The 17091-nt window shown below is 40.0% G+C and overlaps 1 protein-coding gene across 1 annotated transcript; it reads right to left on the reverse strand.

The window, feature by feature from the left end:
* Positions 1-11545: 11545 nt before the first annotated feature.
* SLITRK4 (SLIT and NTRK like family member 4) lies at positions 11546-16869 on the reverse strand. The gene is made up of 2 exons (XM_034064034.1): positions 16676-16869; positions 11546-14294 (listed from the first exon to the last, which is right to left on the reverse strand). The coding sequence occupies exon 2, from the start codon at positions 14242-14244 to the stop codon at positions 11731-11733; it is 2514 nt and encodes an 837-aa protein (XP_033919925.1). The 5' UTR covers positions 14245-14294; positions 16676-16869; the 3' UTR covers positions 11546-11730.
* Between the last annotated feature and the right edge of the window lie 222 nt (positions 16870-17091).

Here is a 17091-nt window from a genome sequence, read left to right on the forward strand (position 1 = left end):
AAAGACAGAGAGATCTGCCAGATCTTTATACACAGATTCTTGCAGACAACACAATCCATCACCTTTCCATTAAAGAACTATGCAAAATGAAATATTTAATAAGTGATAAATTAAATATTAATGGCCAATGCATCACAGAGATCTCTAAAAGTTTACAAGAGTATATATGTTAGTGTTTATTTTTGTAGCAGCTCAGCCTGTTCCTACCTAACTTATTAATTTGCTTGCTAAGTGCTTCACAGGCCTCTAAACAATCCCATAGCCACTAAAATCACCTCTAAGTGAAAAATCTAGCTCTAGACATTCAAACCAAAGATGTTTCTGTTCCTCCTTCATTATCTTTCAAATATTCTCTTACCTTACCACAAGCTTCTCAGCTTGCTTGCGTCTGTCTCCACCACCCACATGCAGTCTTACTGTAGCTGTAGGTTGTGGTGGCACAAATGGAAACCATTAACTCCTGGCTTCATTCACACCAGAGCAAAACAGTCATCCTCCTCTGCAGAGCTTTTGTAGAGAGCTTTTAACCAGTGGAGGAGAGGAGGCTGGGGAGGTTGCAGATCTCAGACAGCTGTATGCAGAGAGGAGCACCCTGCTGAGGTAAGTAAAGAGCTGCTACCAGATTCATTCCAAGATCAAGGCACTAAACATATTTTTTTACTTAACTCCCATATCTTTGAAGAGCTGCTCACAAAGGACTGTCTAGGTGGCCAGGGGAGGGCAGGCACCCAACCCCAGCCCCAAAAGTACTTGTTACTAGGTCCCAGCAACCTGGACCCTGCACTTATTCTGATGCTACATGGCTGGGGTTTAGCAGCTCAGTTTTTGGCCAGTCTGAGGATGGTCCCCACACTGGTTTCTACTCTAGTGTTGATGTGCAGTGCAGTCAGATCCAGTTTCCCAAACAAGCTTCTCTGTGTCTATTTCCTTGAGTCTCCACTACAAGCCTCTCATATAACACCTCTCCCCATGCTCCCTGGGGCTGTCATCCTCCCCTCTGAGGAACAAGAGGGAAGACAGCCTGAGAAGGTTAACACCACTTACTAATTGATCAGCGGAGCCTGTGCCAAGCAAATCAAAGTACTGTTTTCCCTCCTGCCTACCACACTGGGGCTGAGGCTGCTGCTTCTGAAGAAATCCTTGCTGGGAAAAAGAAAAGGCATGCTGGCTGGATTCAACAGCCCACAGGAAGGATGCTCAGTGGAATGGGGTCAGAGCCATATGTCACTGGAAGTGACACCTGGGCCTTTTGCAGATGTCTAAAGCCATGAAATACTCAACTGGCTTTGCATCACCCCTGACAGAGAAAAGCTGAGCCCCTCTCAAACAGCCTAACTGCTTCTCTTTCTGCAGCCTGGCATAAAAGTACATATTCTGGGAGTTCTGAAAAACTCAGTTTCCCCTAATTTGGCTTGCTGACAGAGAGTATTAGGCCCTTTAGGCCAGCTGTTGTCTCTCATGGAAATCAGTGGGTTTTTAAATCCTTCATTTTCTTCTCAACACCTGAAAAAAAGCCCCGTGGTGGCAGTTCATACAAATAGCTCCAGTGACTTCTCAAGGGCAACATAAACCCTAAAAAGAATGCAAGGTTTTCATTTTTAATCCCCTCAAAATTGTTCAGGTGTGTATGATGGGAGTAGCTGTGAGAAGTAATTGCTGCACAGGGGCCCAATTACTCACATACTTCAAACCAAACCTCCCACCTGGTATGAGTGAAGAGCTTAAAAGGAGTGGGTTAAGAAATGGATAAAAGCATAATTTCAGACCTATATAACTGTCAGCTTAAATTTGGTTTTCTCTATTCTTACTAAAAATTATCATTAATTGTGACTCTCATCTGTCACTGGTATTTATGTGTGTTTGTTTGTTGGGTTGGGGTTTGTAACGTGAAGTTCCTGTTTCACATGAATAAAAGCCCCCACTCTGAAGGAAACTGAATTTTGAAGGTTTGTACAATGCAGCTAACACCATGAAACCCTGTCCTGGGGTTTATTAGTGTTCAGAGATATCCAGTATTAATGTGCCTTGATAAGGCCTGTAGAGGCTGCAGACATGGGAAAGTTATGTCCTTAACATAAAGGATATTTTTTGTCACCTTCATTGGGCTTTTTTAACACACAAAAAAAAATCCCAGAAAACCCCAAAACTTTCTACAAAGATCAGCTATAAACTATTTCATGTAGTTTGGGTTGAGTTGGAATCTCTTCCAGCTAAGTTTAAGTGACAGGAACACTTCTCCAGCCTCAATTACGGTGGCAGTGTTGGGTGGTGCTACATTGAGCTGACCGTTGGCTTTACCTTAGCTGAGCTAAATAAATATAAGAATTCATAAATTCCTAGCAACAAACACAATCATATCTTATCATTCACAGTATGAAGTTGTTGCTACAGTGCCATCTTCAGTGCATTACATAAAATGGAGTTTTCCTGTAGAGGATTTTTCATTGTTCTTTATGGGTTGGAAATGGATTAAAGGAATTTCTACTGCACAGAAGAATGAGGGAAAAAAAGGTGAAAGCCTTCTCTCTTTGTTAATGAGAAACAGTGTTGTGATTCTGAAAATAAATGATTGTATCAGAAGCGTATGTAATTATCAGGCAAAACAATCTGAGTCTGGCCACCACAATAAGCTTTGAAGTCAAATATAGCTGTTCCCATCTACTGCGACTTAACAGTACCATATGGAGATGACAATTTTGCATGCGACCATGCATTATGGGTAGTACATTACAAATTTGTTGAAAGCTGTTAATGCAAGTTTGACTATACGCTGTCTATAGACAGGAAAAAACATACATGTCCACAAATTTGACAGAGAATCTGGTCTAGCTGTGCAGTGGAGGACAGCACATTTGGTCAAACAAGCTCTTCCAGACTCGGTTTTGCTGTTGCAAAATGGACTAACCCTTACTTTGAAGTAGCAGTCAAAGGAAGAGTCTTACATTCCACAGAGCTGTTCTGCTCCCATTTATTTGCTTCCCTGCAGTGTCAAACCAAGGATTTTACTGAGCCCTGCTACAACCTTGCTCCTTGTCTAAAGCAATGGACATTTGAGGCCACATCACAGGGTCTGGTCCAGAGGGTACAGAAGACTCTTTAGTAAAGGTCACTGCTACGCTTCTGTTGTCTCTAGGGACATCTTGCTTGTGAGGCCCATGGCAAATACCTGTGTAAGTAAGTATGAATACATGTTGCTGCTTCAACCCCATATGGTACACAAAGACACTAGGCAAACTGACCTCGTGCATGTGCAATGTCAAAAGGATTATTTGTGTGGAGAAAGAAAATAGGAGCTGACTCCAGTTCTACATTTCAGTCCCACAAGTTGCAAAAATTGCCAGAGGTGACAATGTTATTGAAAAATATGAGTAATTTTATTATTATAATGCAGATGTTCTTTTTGGAGAGAACAACTTTGCTTGTCTTTTTTAGGCTTATATATTTTCTTGGATATGGCTCAGAGCTGTATTGTTCTGTACAGAGAAAACAGGTCTATGTAATGGTTGAAGGAGAAAAATCTGCAGACAGGAAATCCCAGTTTATTCACTTTTGGTGATATTTCTCAATCTGAATAATAGAGTGCTATATACAGTACAATGGTATTTCCCTTTTTGAAATGGATTGTATGCTGATAATACTCATCATTTGCATATTGCTTTCACTTTGAAAGCACATTACAAATGTAAGGAAATCCTTTCCAACACACTTTATAATATGTAATCCTTGCTATCATTGCTGTCATATGCTGAAGTGGTATAAATTACTTGACAAAGCTGCGCAGAGACAAAGTGTCATACTGCTGTTCTTGCTGACCATTACTTCTGCTAGTTACTGTGTGACTATTGCAACAAAATCATAAAACCATATTTATGGCATCACTCCAACAGTGAAACTCCAAATTCTAGGGGAAGCTACTTAAAAGATAAAACCTCTTAGTGCTTCTGTAGCTTATATTCTTGAGAAAGGATTACAGAATAGGGACCTTATTTGTTGGCAGTATCGTAATACTCTCAAAGTACTTTCTGAACATTTTACTCAGTTAAGACAACAAAAAAAAACAAACCAAAAAGAAATCTTAAATATAAGTTATTCATGATGTTTCTGTTCTTTATTTACATCTTAGAAAACCATGAGAATTCAAAGCAATGTTTTTTTGCTGGATATTTAGTCACAATCTCCTGATCACATCTGTAAAACTACTGATTTACTGAACTGACCCCAAAAGTAAGATCTTCATGAGGATAAGCAGTGCAACAATATGCCAATATTTAAGAAATGAACTGTAAGAACCCCACTTATGACAATGGGTGTCAAAGACATTATGCCTCGTATGACATTTGTGCTCTTGTTGCTAACTTCATCAAATTGCAGACACACTTTTAACAGGAGCATAAAGACTGGTCCTGAAGAACACTAACTGATCTAATTTCCATTAAAGCAGACAGAGAGAGAACATTCAAAACCTTGCATTTAATTTCTACTACACAAAAGGCAGCAAGACATTTAGGATGTATCTTTGCAGCTAAATTGTGCCCTGAGCTGCACATGTGAGTCCCTTGTCTCCCAAGGCATATTCTAACCCAAGTATGGAGCAAGTTGAAAAACTGCATGCTAAAAATATAAAACCAACTGCTTGCTTTCTCTCTCTTAGTAAAATACTTGATAAATACAGATATTACCCAACAATGTGACCGTTCCTTAAAATATCTATATTTTTTTAATTAATCCTGAAAAAAATCAAATTCAGACCATTTTGCTTTCCAGAAAAAAAAATGAAAGTTCTTCTCCCACCCTTCTCCACAAAACTATTTTTGAGTATAAGCAAACACAGACTGCACATATACCAGACTGGTGACCTGGAGTCTTATTTGCAATGTGTAGACAAGAAGAACACCCTGCTGAGACGGGCTCACACAGTCTATGAAATCCTGCCAGGGAGCAATGAAATCTGCTGTATGGTACATTGTTTCCTGTAGTTTCTTGCAGTGAAGAGCTCAAAATCTGTCAAAACATTCTGCCCTATGTGACTTGTTCATTGAGAGGTACTTACTGTGCAGCATCTCCTATTCAGATGTGAGCATTAATGTATCTCACAGAGACTCTAAACAAACTGCTCAACAAACATTTGGTAGGGACTAACCTCTGTACACAAACAGCACCCAATGTACACACAAATGTGTCCACATCTCAGTTAGAAGGCTCATTAAGAAATATGCACCACATCTGGTTTAACCTCAATAATTTGTCTAAGTCTCTTCAGTGAATAGTGACACTAAAACCTAGCTTATGTAAGTGGGTGTAAATGTCTGCAGGATTTAGCCCACACTCTGACTGTCAGGACTGAATTGATTGAATAGCATTTACTTCACACCATACGCCTTACAGTCGTGAAAAGCCATGACTGTTCTGCTTCAAAAGCCCAGTGTGAATCTTCCTAACAGAAGCTTAAACCATTTCTTATTCCTCTCTGTTTTGTATCATACATCATCTGACATGGCTCAGAAACCATCCAGAACAGTCTTCTTCAATTTACCTTTTATAGTGTACAGGCTTTTTGCAAATTGACAAATCCTACTTCACATCTTTGGAAACTGCTATTAATCAAGGTCTAGACAAACATTCAGATGTAAGGGACTGGGCACACTGAAGACGAAATAGCAGCACCAAGTGGAAGGATGGCCTGGAAGGTCATAGTGCACACATTTCTAGGAAATTACATTAAATCAAGAAATTAAATGCTTGTGGTGAGGGAAACGGAGGAAAACTTCTTTGTTAATGTACATATGCAAAATGACTGCTAAACCATATAGAGATCACCTTTTGATTCCTGGTAAACGAAGACCAAAGGGACGATGATGTAACATTTGTATACCCATCAGAGTTGATTTACAGTATTTTAAGCCTTCACATACACACATACAAAAAATTCCAAATTTAGTACCAGACAGGTCTCATTTTCTTATCTCTTATTTATGCTTTTAAAAAATTAGACTATGAAAATTCACAGCAAGACAATGGAAAATCAACATAATACAGCATGAGTTTGTTACTTGTGACCAGTATTTTAAGACTAACAGACTTCCCAAAATAAACTGCTTTCAGACAATAAATACATAAATAAATAAATAAATAATCTCAAGCACTATTAATGAAAATGAATGTAACTAACAATAAAATAAAGATAGTTGCAATAACGTCCCTACTTAAAGAGAAAGAAGAGCATGGTAAGTTTGTTCCATTACAGGGAGAAAACAAATCGTATTGTTAAGATAGCATTTTTATTTTGCCATATATATGTCAAGTCTATGTATTAAACCAGCAATTTTTTTGTATCCACATCTACAAGATGCCCACAGCTTTTGAATCCTTGCAGAGTTCCACTGACACCAAAAGAACACAGAACTGCACCTACTCTATATTCTACCATATGGTTATTTCAAACTACTCACAGTTTTACCACGCAAAACAATTGAGCAAACCATAAGATTGTATTTTATTTCAAGTAAAAAAAAAATCCTTATTTTTTATTTAAATGACAGATGGATCAGCTCCTCATCTAATATGGTAAATTTCTGCTTTTGTGTTCACTAAGGTAAGGCTGATTTGTTTCCATTGAAGTTTGCTGAGTTAGTCTAGATTTACACTGGTAAACTTCTGAGATGAGTTTGTCCCTGAGCTTTAAAATTCCTATTTTTAGTTTTCAACACAGCAACAACCAGAATACATAAGGATGAATGGATTGCAGTAAGATATAAAGACTAAATAATGAAAAAACATATTAACATAGAACTGCCAAGTTAGTCTACATTCAGGAAATCGGTGCATGCATAGTGTTTTCAAAACATGAGTACTTATGCTTGATTCTCAAGTTCTTCTATAGAAAGAAATTTTATGAATATATACATATGCCTTTTTCAATTAATGCTGTAGGTTTGAAGTTACACTGCAACTCGCAGTAAAAAAAATCCCATATCACGTCCTGATTTTCTAGTCCATATCACATTCTAATTCTCATTCACCACCACTATAATGCATGTTAACTCCTCCACTACAGGGAATGTTTAATTTAGATATAATTCTGTTTCTGCTTTTCTCCCCTCCCATGGAGATTTTTAAGAATCTTTGTAAAACATTTTTACTACAAATGCTAAATCTGGAAGTTAAAATTACCTAAAGACATCTTTTCAGCTTTCATTTATAAAACTACCCTAACCAATTGAAATGATACACAGATTGGTATTTTTATTTTTGCTAAGGATAAACTAACTTTCCTTTCCTCTGAAAAATTGTCTTGTTCAAAATGATTAATGAGAAGGGAACCAAATCGAAACAAATGCCCCTAGCATTATGTTATTGTTCCTCTTTGAACTTCAGTGTTGAAGATAGCAGAATCCAACTAAAAACTAAATTCTGCTTATGTTACTAATGCAATAAAATTTCATTGCCTTTGGAGGGTCTATTTGTATAGCAGAGGCAAGGAGGACTTTTTTAACAACAGAAGACAGGAAAAACTTTCATAAAAATTGAATTGTCAAGGTGATTGGAAAACATTACTGTTTAAAATTTTACAGATGCTCTTTCATCCATATAGAAATGATCCAAAAAAGGATATTACAGGCACTTAACAAAGTCTAGTTTCAGAAATACAGTAGTACCAAACAATTTTATTAACATTGCATACAACTTTTTAAGTCAATGCTGGTTAAAATTTTGATGTTGCTAAAGGCAAACAAAATTCATAAACAGTGATTTTCTGTGTTTTACATTGGACTGGATGTTATAACTATCTTAATCATAACCTAACCTAAAATAGTAATGATTGAAACAGGGTAAAACCAATACATTTTCTTTTCTTTATTTCAAAATAGGGTGATTATAAATACATTCCTCTTGTATTTCCTTCCTAACTCTTTGGATGCAACCAAAAATAAAATAAAATCTCACTGTGCTCATTTTATACAATATCAATGTACAAATCATGCAAAAGATATAGATATTATCAAGTTCTGGATGTGTTTCATTAATTCTGAAACATTTGTTAACATTGTTCACAAGGCCATGCCTTTTATAACTTATTATTATGTCTTTCAAAAAATAATCTTATATAAGATTTTTATCCTAGATTTCTATATTATTGTCAATCTTGAACACTAAATACAAAATGTAAATTGTTTAATGGTCTTGTGTTCTTGCACCATGGTAGTTTCTTTCTGAAAAAGTTGCACAAATATTTTCTTTTTCAGGGAAACGATTACACTTTATTGATTTTATTTAAAAATGAAAACTTCTTTATAATACAATGAAGAAAACAGATTATGTTAACACCTTCACTGATTTAGTCTATGGGTCTTAACAGCCATTTTACAAGCATGGCCACTCAAACCAATATAATGAACAGATCTGTCAAGGAACATCCTAAAAGTCACCTTCCCAGATAGACTGACCATAGATTTGAATGGACATTACAATAAAACTGCTGTGCAGACACATACACTGTTTCAAAACATGAAGGAAATAAACTGACATTAAGGTTGTCATTCAGAGTAACAATTTCACAGAAAAGAGTGTTTTGCCAACTTCTGCATTCTTCAATCACACTATTATGCCTATATATTGCATCATATATGTAAACCATTCAGAAACAATTTATACAGGAAAGTCCAGATTGTGCAACCTTTATTGATGCTGGCAAACCTACACTCAGCTGTATAATCCCAAAAGTCACTGTGCTCTATGTATTATATACAATGTCTCTGAACTGGCTTTTTTGAAGTCAATGAAAAACTCTACCTAAGTCCCACTCTTGGGCAAGTTGTTTTATTAGTTCATGAATAGTACCTCTGCACATGATTTAGATTGAGTTTAAATGTCTTACTGGATTGGGACCTCAATGAGCAGGAAAATCTGATGCAGTGTAATGGTACAGCATAATAGTTCCTCCTTTGGTCAGTAATTAAAGACCTCACCACAAAACAAACAAACAAAACCTGAAACAAAACACCACAAAACAAACCAAACACCTCTTTTTTTTTCAGCTGAGGAAGGTATGATCATTTATCATTGATCTCTTAGCTCAGGGCAACACAAGTCATAAGCACATCAGTTTTAACATCACTTAGAAGTATTACCTTATTTGCTATTTCTAATATTTTTAACACATGGCTCTGAAGAAAAGGGTATGGGACATGACAGACTGACAATGCACTGAAGTGTGTCAGAAGCCTTATGCAAGGCAAATCCCAGTGAACCTGGACACATACTTAAAGCCAAGCAGCACTGTGAAGAGTATGCACAGTGTAGGCACAGTGACCTATTATTCTTGACCTACTGGTGGTACCATTGTAGTCTGTCACATCAGTGCATCTTTAACACTCCTTAATTTACAGACTCTTAACACAATAAGCTCAAATGTAGTTATTCAAGCCTTGGATATGTATTGCATCATTGGTCAACCAAGAACTTCTTGTGCTAGAAAAGCATATGTACATAGTGTCCATGTCCTGAAAATCCCTATGACATCCTGAAATCACTTATTGCACATTGATAGCAGCAGCTTCTTGTCATTAATTTATCTGTTATAATTTTATTATTTGAAGTCATGTACGTAGTATGCCATTGTACATACTCCATTGTAGTATGGGAGAAAAATAATAAAACCCTCTAAGTTACAAGAGCATAAACAAATGTCTGAAAATAGAAAACTGATGTTTTGTTTTGCTTTTTCTTAAATAAAGAAGCAGTGGTTTGGGGTTTTTCTTCTTTTTTTGTAAACTTTGCTAAAAATACACTGCAGGCTGTTTGCCAAGTGTCCTTCCAGAATAAAAATTTCACAGCAGTATTATAAAGCCCTGAAATTAGAGGCTTACAATGGGAATAGCTGACACAGCCTTCTTCCCAATATCATTATCTGGTCTTGCTGTAATATTTGCTAGTTCCAAATTAATGAAAAGCATTCATATTTGTATCCTACTAATCTTAATTGATGTATTGATTTTAAAAGGGGCAGGGGAGAAAGTGGAAGCAAAGGAGATAGAGGTGCTTATCCAAAGCTCATTGAAATTAATGAAAAAAAAATATCCTTTTCAAGTCAAAAAACTTTTGTTAATCTCATAGTACAGATTTGCTGTATGATGCTTTACCAATAGATCTCCATTCTCATCTCCAGGTGCCATCTATCAGTGAGATACAGTGGAGATTTTCCATTGTCCTGATTGCTATTTATCCCTAGCTATTCAGATTCAGCTTTCACAAAGGCAAGTTTTCACTCTCTAGATACAAGCTACATAATACTCTGAACTGAGACCACTATATTCACTTTACACTGGTTTTAAATAGACATGATTTGCCATATTGTTCACTGTCTGATCAGTTTTTTTTTTCCTGACAGACAGCAGCCAACAGGTAAGAACATAAAACTTATGCATATATGATTAAAATATTACCCTTACCACGAATTCCTGATAATACTTGTAGTAAAAACTACTTAGATTAAGCTGTAGAACCCTGAAAAGCAAGACAAGTGATGGCAAATAACTGCCTGAGACACAATACTAAAAAACTAATGAATCTATTTTAAAATGCACCATTGGTAACAAATCTGAAATAAAGTAATATGCTAATTTCACAAGAAGAGTACAGAACAATTTTATTATTATTATATCTGATCACTTAATTCTGGATAATTCTATACATTACATCTCCAGTTTCTGTTTGGTATATTGTTCTGGTTTTATTTATACTGAATGATTAACGCATTGTGATCAGGAAAACAAGTCAGGCATATTAAATACATATTAAGGAGTACATATTTTTCCTATTTAGTATACAAAGTATTTCATAAATATGAATTATATTATAAAAATAATTTCTGCTACGCTCACACAGTAAGCACTTTGACAATTCTGGACAACCTGTTGGGGTTGCAAGTTTTTCACGTAACTGAGAAGAAACTCTAGTTTTAATTGGAGATGAGTCTTATAACAGATTCTGCATAAACATCAAATATTTTCTTCAGATGCCACAAATACTGCAGAAGTCAGGCTGAACTATGTCTTTCTTTTTTTCTTTTTAATTTTTTTGTATAGACATGTATGCTTCAAGTGGTCAAATTTATTTCATAGGTATGTAATGCATGGTATATTTTAAACAAATATTTGCACAATTTAACATTATAATTCCAGTGGTTTCAAAATGCAGGCCATAAACGTAACCAATTTACACATACTATCAAATGTTCTCTCTTTGCATGCTTGTTACTTTCCAGATATTCTTTAAACAGTGCCATTACAACACCACAGATCAAGGGATTACTCCAGTTCCACCAATTTAAATCCACGTGCAGGATGAAGGACCCAGCTGAGGTACAAATACCAGTACCAGGTTTCTTGTGTTTGTTCTAACAAATCACAAGGAGACGATGGTTTTGCATTTAAGGTACAAAACATATATGCCTCTTGAGGTTAAATTCAGGGTAACATGTATAAAGCATCCCTTTGGCAATAGAGTTTGCAGTATCCTTACAGAATTCCATGGGGCATGAGCTTTATGTAGTAAAATCTATTAAGGAAATTCTCCTCTACTTGACAATTCATATGCAGCTACAGTTAATCAAGACACCCTTGGACACACCTGCCTCTATGCCTATCAATATAGTATTTGGAAGTTAAAAGTCAACAAAAGGCACTTTCATCATTAAATAAATGTCCTCTGTAGGTGATAAGATTGTACGACCTATATTTTATTCAAAGCTGTTTGCTCTTCAAGGACTTGTAGGTAGTCAGGTGAACCTTGAAGTTTAGCTTTTAGTTCAAAATATTCACTTTTTCTTTGTTCTACTACAATTTTACTATGATTACCACCTATTAGAGATTTCTTGTTTTTTTTGTCCTGTAGCTTCTCTGGATAACGTATTTCAAAGCCACTGACCCCTATGCTGTTGTATTCTTTTTTACTTTCAAGAAAATTTTGAATAAATACATTGGAATCCCTCCCAGGGAATAATTCATCCAGTTCATCGATTGTGCTAAGTCTTTTTCTGGTATCCGCATGCAATAAATCTTTCTCCTTGTCATTAATATTTCTCAGAATGACTTTTTGCCCTGGTGGGTCAGCAAACGTGAAGCCCGTTTCAGACTCTTTTAAGCCACAGGTATGACTTTTGCTCATCTGCTCAATTGTCTGAGGAATGAAGGCCTCTGCACCTAGTCCATCCTTTTTGTTTGACTTGTGATCGTGCTTTCTTAGCTGCAGTTGCATAGAACTGCATTCTTGATTTCCAATCCCTTCATGCTTTACAGTTGGCTTTTTGTTGCGCCGAAGCACAAAAACAAGAAGACAAAAAGCAACAAACACTGTTAAAATAAGCACAACTAATATGCTTAAGATTAGGATGGATAACGGAACTGGGCCACCAGGAGGGCTCCGAACTGGTCCTGGTGGTGTTGTAAAAGTAACAGCAGGCATTGGACTAGTGAACAGAGCAGATGGCTTGTTTAGAAGTTTAGGACAGAGGATCTCATTTTTCAGAGACTTAAGTTCAATGTTTGCAAACTGTACAGGTGTTTCACATTTCAATTCCTTCACCACAATACCTTCATTTAGTTTTTCAAGCCACAGTTTTAAAGCAACTAAATCACAAGTGCAGTCCCATGGATTACCTTCCAAATCAATCTGTGTAAGGGATTTCAGCTGATCAAGAACGCCACTTACAGGTAAATACATGAAATGATTGTTCCTCAGATTCAGTCTAGCAAGGGGTGCACCAGCAAATATGTACGCTGGCAAGCTTCGTAGAAGATTGTTGTTCAAGTAGAGCAACTGCAAATTTGGCATTAGGTCAAAGGTGCCTGCTAGGATTTCTTTGATAACATTGTATTCCAAATACAGATACTGTAAGTTGTGGAGGCCAGAAAACATTTCTGGGCTCAAACGCTCTATCTGATTGCCATTGAGATACAATCTCCGTAAATTTGTCAGGTTGCGGAAAACATCTCCTTTGATCAGCGAAATACGATTGCTGCCTAAATGTAGCAAATCCAGCCCCTCGAACTCCATGAAATCTGCAGTGTCCACATCCTTAATATAATTGCCATTTACATGCAGTTTCTTGGCATTTAATGGTTTTGGAATGAGTTCGGCCATAGACTCTATATTTCTTTCTTGGCAATTTACACTTAATCCCAAGTCTGAAGGATGAGTTTTGCAAATACAGGGGACCGGACAAGGAGTTAAAGGAGGCACCCTAGTCTGGAAAGATACAATTTGACTGAGATTGCGATTAGACAGTGCTTTGCCTGCTACTATCCCCGAGATCTTTGAAGGATTTGTAGTCTTTGGTGGCTTTGTGACTAATCTGTGCACTGACGTTTGAGTGGTGTGGCCATTAGGTGTGCTGTAACCCGGCTCCAGCTGCGAGGGAGGCAGAATGCGCACATCAAAATCACTCCCTGTCCCCATGGAGCACAGCTCTTGCTTGTTGGTTTCTTTCAGCAGCCTTCCATACAAGTCACTGGGTGTTTCACAGATAGCTTCTCCAATGTAGATGTTATAGGGCATGTTCTCCAGCCACGCTTTCAAAGGCAACAAATCACAAGTGCAATTCCAGGGGTTGTCCTCCAGCTGCAATTCAACAATTCGGCCAATGTGTTCTAAAACTCCAATATATGGAAGCTTCTGTATTCGATTCCCTCGTATATCCAGATGAGTTAGAGAAGCAAATCGAAAAATATTATCAGGAAGGAATGAAATCAGATTGTCATTAAGAATCAGGACTTTCAGCTTGTGAAGCTTATTGAAGGCTCCCCGTTCAATAAACTTGATTAAATTGTAGTCAGCTTGGAGATACTCCAAGTTCTCTATGCCAAGGAAAGTGTCAGCTCGGAGAATCTTTAATTCATTGTTGTTCAAGTGCAACTGTTTTAATGCACTAAGACCCATAAAGGCCCCTCCCTCAATGTTCTGTAACTTATTATTACCCAGTTGCAAGGACACTGCGTATGTAAAATTAAGAAAGGAATTTGGATATAGAATAATTAGCAGGTTGTTTTGAAAGTTGAGGTGGTAAAAATTAGACCATGGTGGTTTAAGCTGATTTGGTCTGTAGACTGCAACCTTCTCACAGTTGACATAGAGTACATTCTCAACTGACACACAGGAGCAAACATTGCAAATTTCCACAGATATATCAGCATCTGCAGTTGTAGAAGAAACTGGAGATGACAGAACCAGAAAGAGCCACAGAAACATCTTCTTGTGATCAGCAAGCAACCTTAGGCTCCTGAACAAAGATAAAGAATCTAAAGAAGAAAGAAGGAAAGAAAAAAGAAAACGTTTTTCAGTTGTCACTGTTCCAAAATATCATTTGGGTTAAAAATTGCATACCACTGAGCTACTGTACCTGCCAAGGATTATAGATAAACTACAAGCACTGAATTTAAAATAACATGAAAGATTTTAACAACCAAACAAATACATGGGAGCTAGAATGATTTCAAATACGGCATGTAAATTTCTGTAGACAAACACAAATAACTCTGAGGTCTGTCAAATATATTTCTCTCTCTCTTGTACATGCCAAGCATGCATAACTAACAAAGTAAAATAACCAAAGGAGATTCCAATTTTATGCATATTTACTCTCCTCAATCCTGCACTGCTCATATGTTGCCGTGCATTTCAGGGGTATTAAACACAAATGCTGATGTTATGCATGCCCAAACATCTGTGTTGAGGTAGCACAATACAGAAAGGATGAAGGCACAGACACAAAAGCGATGTCAGTACTCAATGTATGCATCTATAGCATCAACACATACAGGTTATCACTACCATAATAGTGAGATTCACTTAAGGGGTACACAGGCATGCACACACACAGTTTCTGTCAGTTATTATACCTAGTTTAAATAAATAGGTGTCAAACTGATTACAGAAATACAATGAACTATCCGCAAAACAAGATCAGCTCTTGGTAACCAATGGAAGCACACAGATACGGAAGAAACATGCACAGGTATACAGCTCCATCCCCTGGAATAACAGCAATACCCTGACTTGCAGGGCAAAACAAAGTCAATTCATCAGTCCAAAACTACTGAAACCTAAGAAGAACTTTTTCCTTTTGTTTAATTAATATTATGTAGTTTGCTCTTCTCCCTGCACTGATACAGAGGTGGCTTTCAAGAACCCTCCACATATCCTCCACATATAGACAGCCCAGCTGAGCTGCCTTTTTCTTTTACTTTTTTTTTTCTTAACACAGAATTGGAGCCACAGCTTTTTCTTTGAGTTACAAGGTAGCTTTTTTAGAAAAAGAAAACAAACCAAAAATCAGTCAATAACCAATACATTGCTCCCCCACCTTCCCCATTCCCCCCATCTCCCAACTTGTCCCTTTCATTTTTTCATTTCTTTCCTGCTGTGGGAAGCCACTGAGCTGGCAGGAGGGAGCCAGGATGGAAGGGGAGAAAGCACGAGCCAGCTGGAGGGAGGAGAATCAGGCTGGAGGGAGCCGCAGGGAGGGGAGGATGCGCCGCGGGACCTGGAAGGGTGGGCAGAGGAGCGATGAGGGAGGAAGGAAGAGAGGACAGAAGGACAAGAGGGAGAGGGAAAGCTGGGAGGAGGCGAGGGAGGAAGAGGGGAAGGGATAGCTGAAGGGGTCAAAGAGACCGCGGAGAGGGGGCATGGGGAGAAGAGGGAGCGGAGCAGCCGCTGATGATCCCCGCAGGCTCCCGACCCCGGCTGTAGGGAACGAGCCCACAGGGGCAGCGCGATGCCCCCGAGTCCCCAGCGCTCCACCTCCTTCCGTCCCTCAGTGTCCCTGCCTCTCCCACGCTCGAGTCCCCTCTTCTTCCTCAGCCCCTGGGCGCCGGCCGCTGCCGACTGGGCTCGCTGCGGGAGCTGCACGGGGCTGGCGGCGGGTCGCCCTGCCTGGCCAGGAATGCCGACGCTACCGCAATCTTTGCCGCAACCGGCTCGGCTGGTGCTGGCTCCCCTCTGTCGTGGGCGCCCCGTCGCCCTCTGCCTCCCGGCGGGGGAAGGCAGGAGGGACACGGGCGCGCACACACGGCACGCACATGCTGGCTAGGAACGGACACAGCGCGGCGAAGCAGCCCAGCATCTTATACCCTCCTTTTGTAATAAGGCACAACCATGCTCCCCGCAGCCAAATGCTTCCAAGACCTCCCGTCCGTTCCCCCCACCCCCCCTCGGGCACCTTTGCAAAGTCCAGCCCGCAGCACATTTACACACCCCCAGCCCCACTGCGCAGATCCTGCCCCCCTGTCCCTCCCACACCTCCACTGGCTTATCCGGGTTGCCCGGCCCCAGTCCCTCTGCTCGCCTGCGGGAAGGATAGGAGCGGACAGCGCTGCGCCTGGTGCCGCTGGCCCGGGGCTCCGGGAGGCGGTCGGCTAGAAGGGAGAGGCGACTGCTATGGCAGACAGGCTCCGGCAGGAAGCCACTGTCACCCCCTCACATCCCCCCACCACCTCCCCTTTTAAAATAACTGTGATGAAAACAAAACATTAGGAATAATTAAAATAAATTAAAACGCCAACGTAACCGCAGCCCCACTATGCCCCGCTCCCTGCCCGCACTCACACGCCCGGCGGGGCGGCCGGCCGCCCCCGGCGATGCTCCCAGCGGCGCTCCGCGGCGAGCCCGGCACCTTCCCTACCTCGGCGGCCGGGGTCGCCGCGGCCCCGCTCCGCTGCGCTCCACCGCTCTCCCAGCGAGGTTCCCCGTCCGGCAGCTCCGCGCAGGCACCGAGCGGCGGGGGCAGCCGGGCAAGCACCCTTGGCCGCGCTGAGCGCCGGGGCGCGGAGCGAGGCGAAGCCCGGCTCTGCAGTACCCCGGCGGGCTCCGCCGCATGCAGCAACCGCCTCGCTGAGCCCTGCCCCGACACCGCGGTCCCCAGCATACATACGGGGAGAAGATCCCTCTGCACACGGGCACCCGCTCCCATCGCACTGCTCTCGCCCACCCCTTGCACGCAGAGAGCCCCCTCCCCTTCGCCACACGCACACACATATGCACGCACGCACCGAGCGCTCGGGCGCTGCTTTGGAAGGGAAGGAGACTCCGCTCCGGAGG

This window comes from Melopsittacus undulatus, chromosome 6, assembly GCF_012275295.1.
Source record: "Melopsittacus undulatus isolate bMelUnd1 chromosome 6, bMelUnd1.mat.Z, whole genome shotgun sequence".
NCBI lineage: Eukaryota > Metazoa > Chordata > Aves > Psittaciformes > Psittaculidae > Melopsittacus > Melopsittacus undulatus.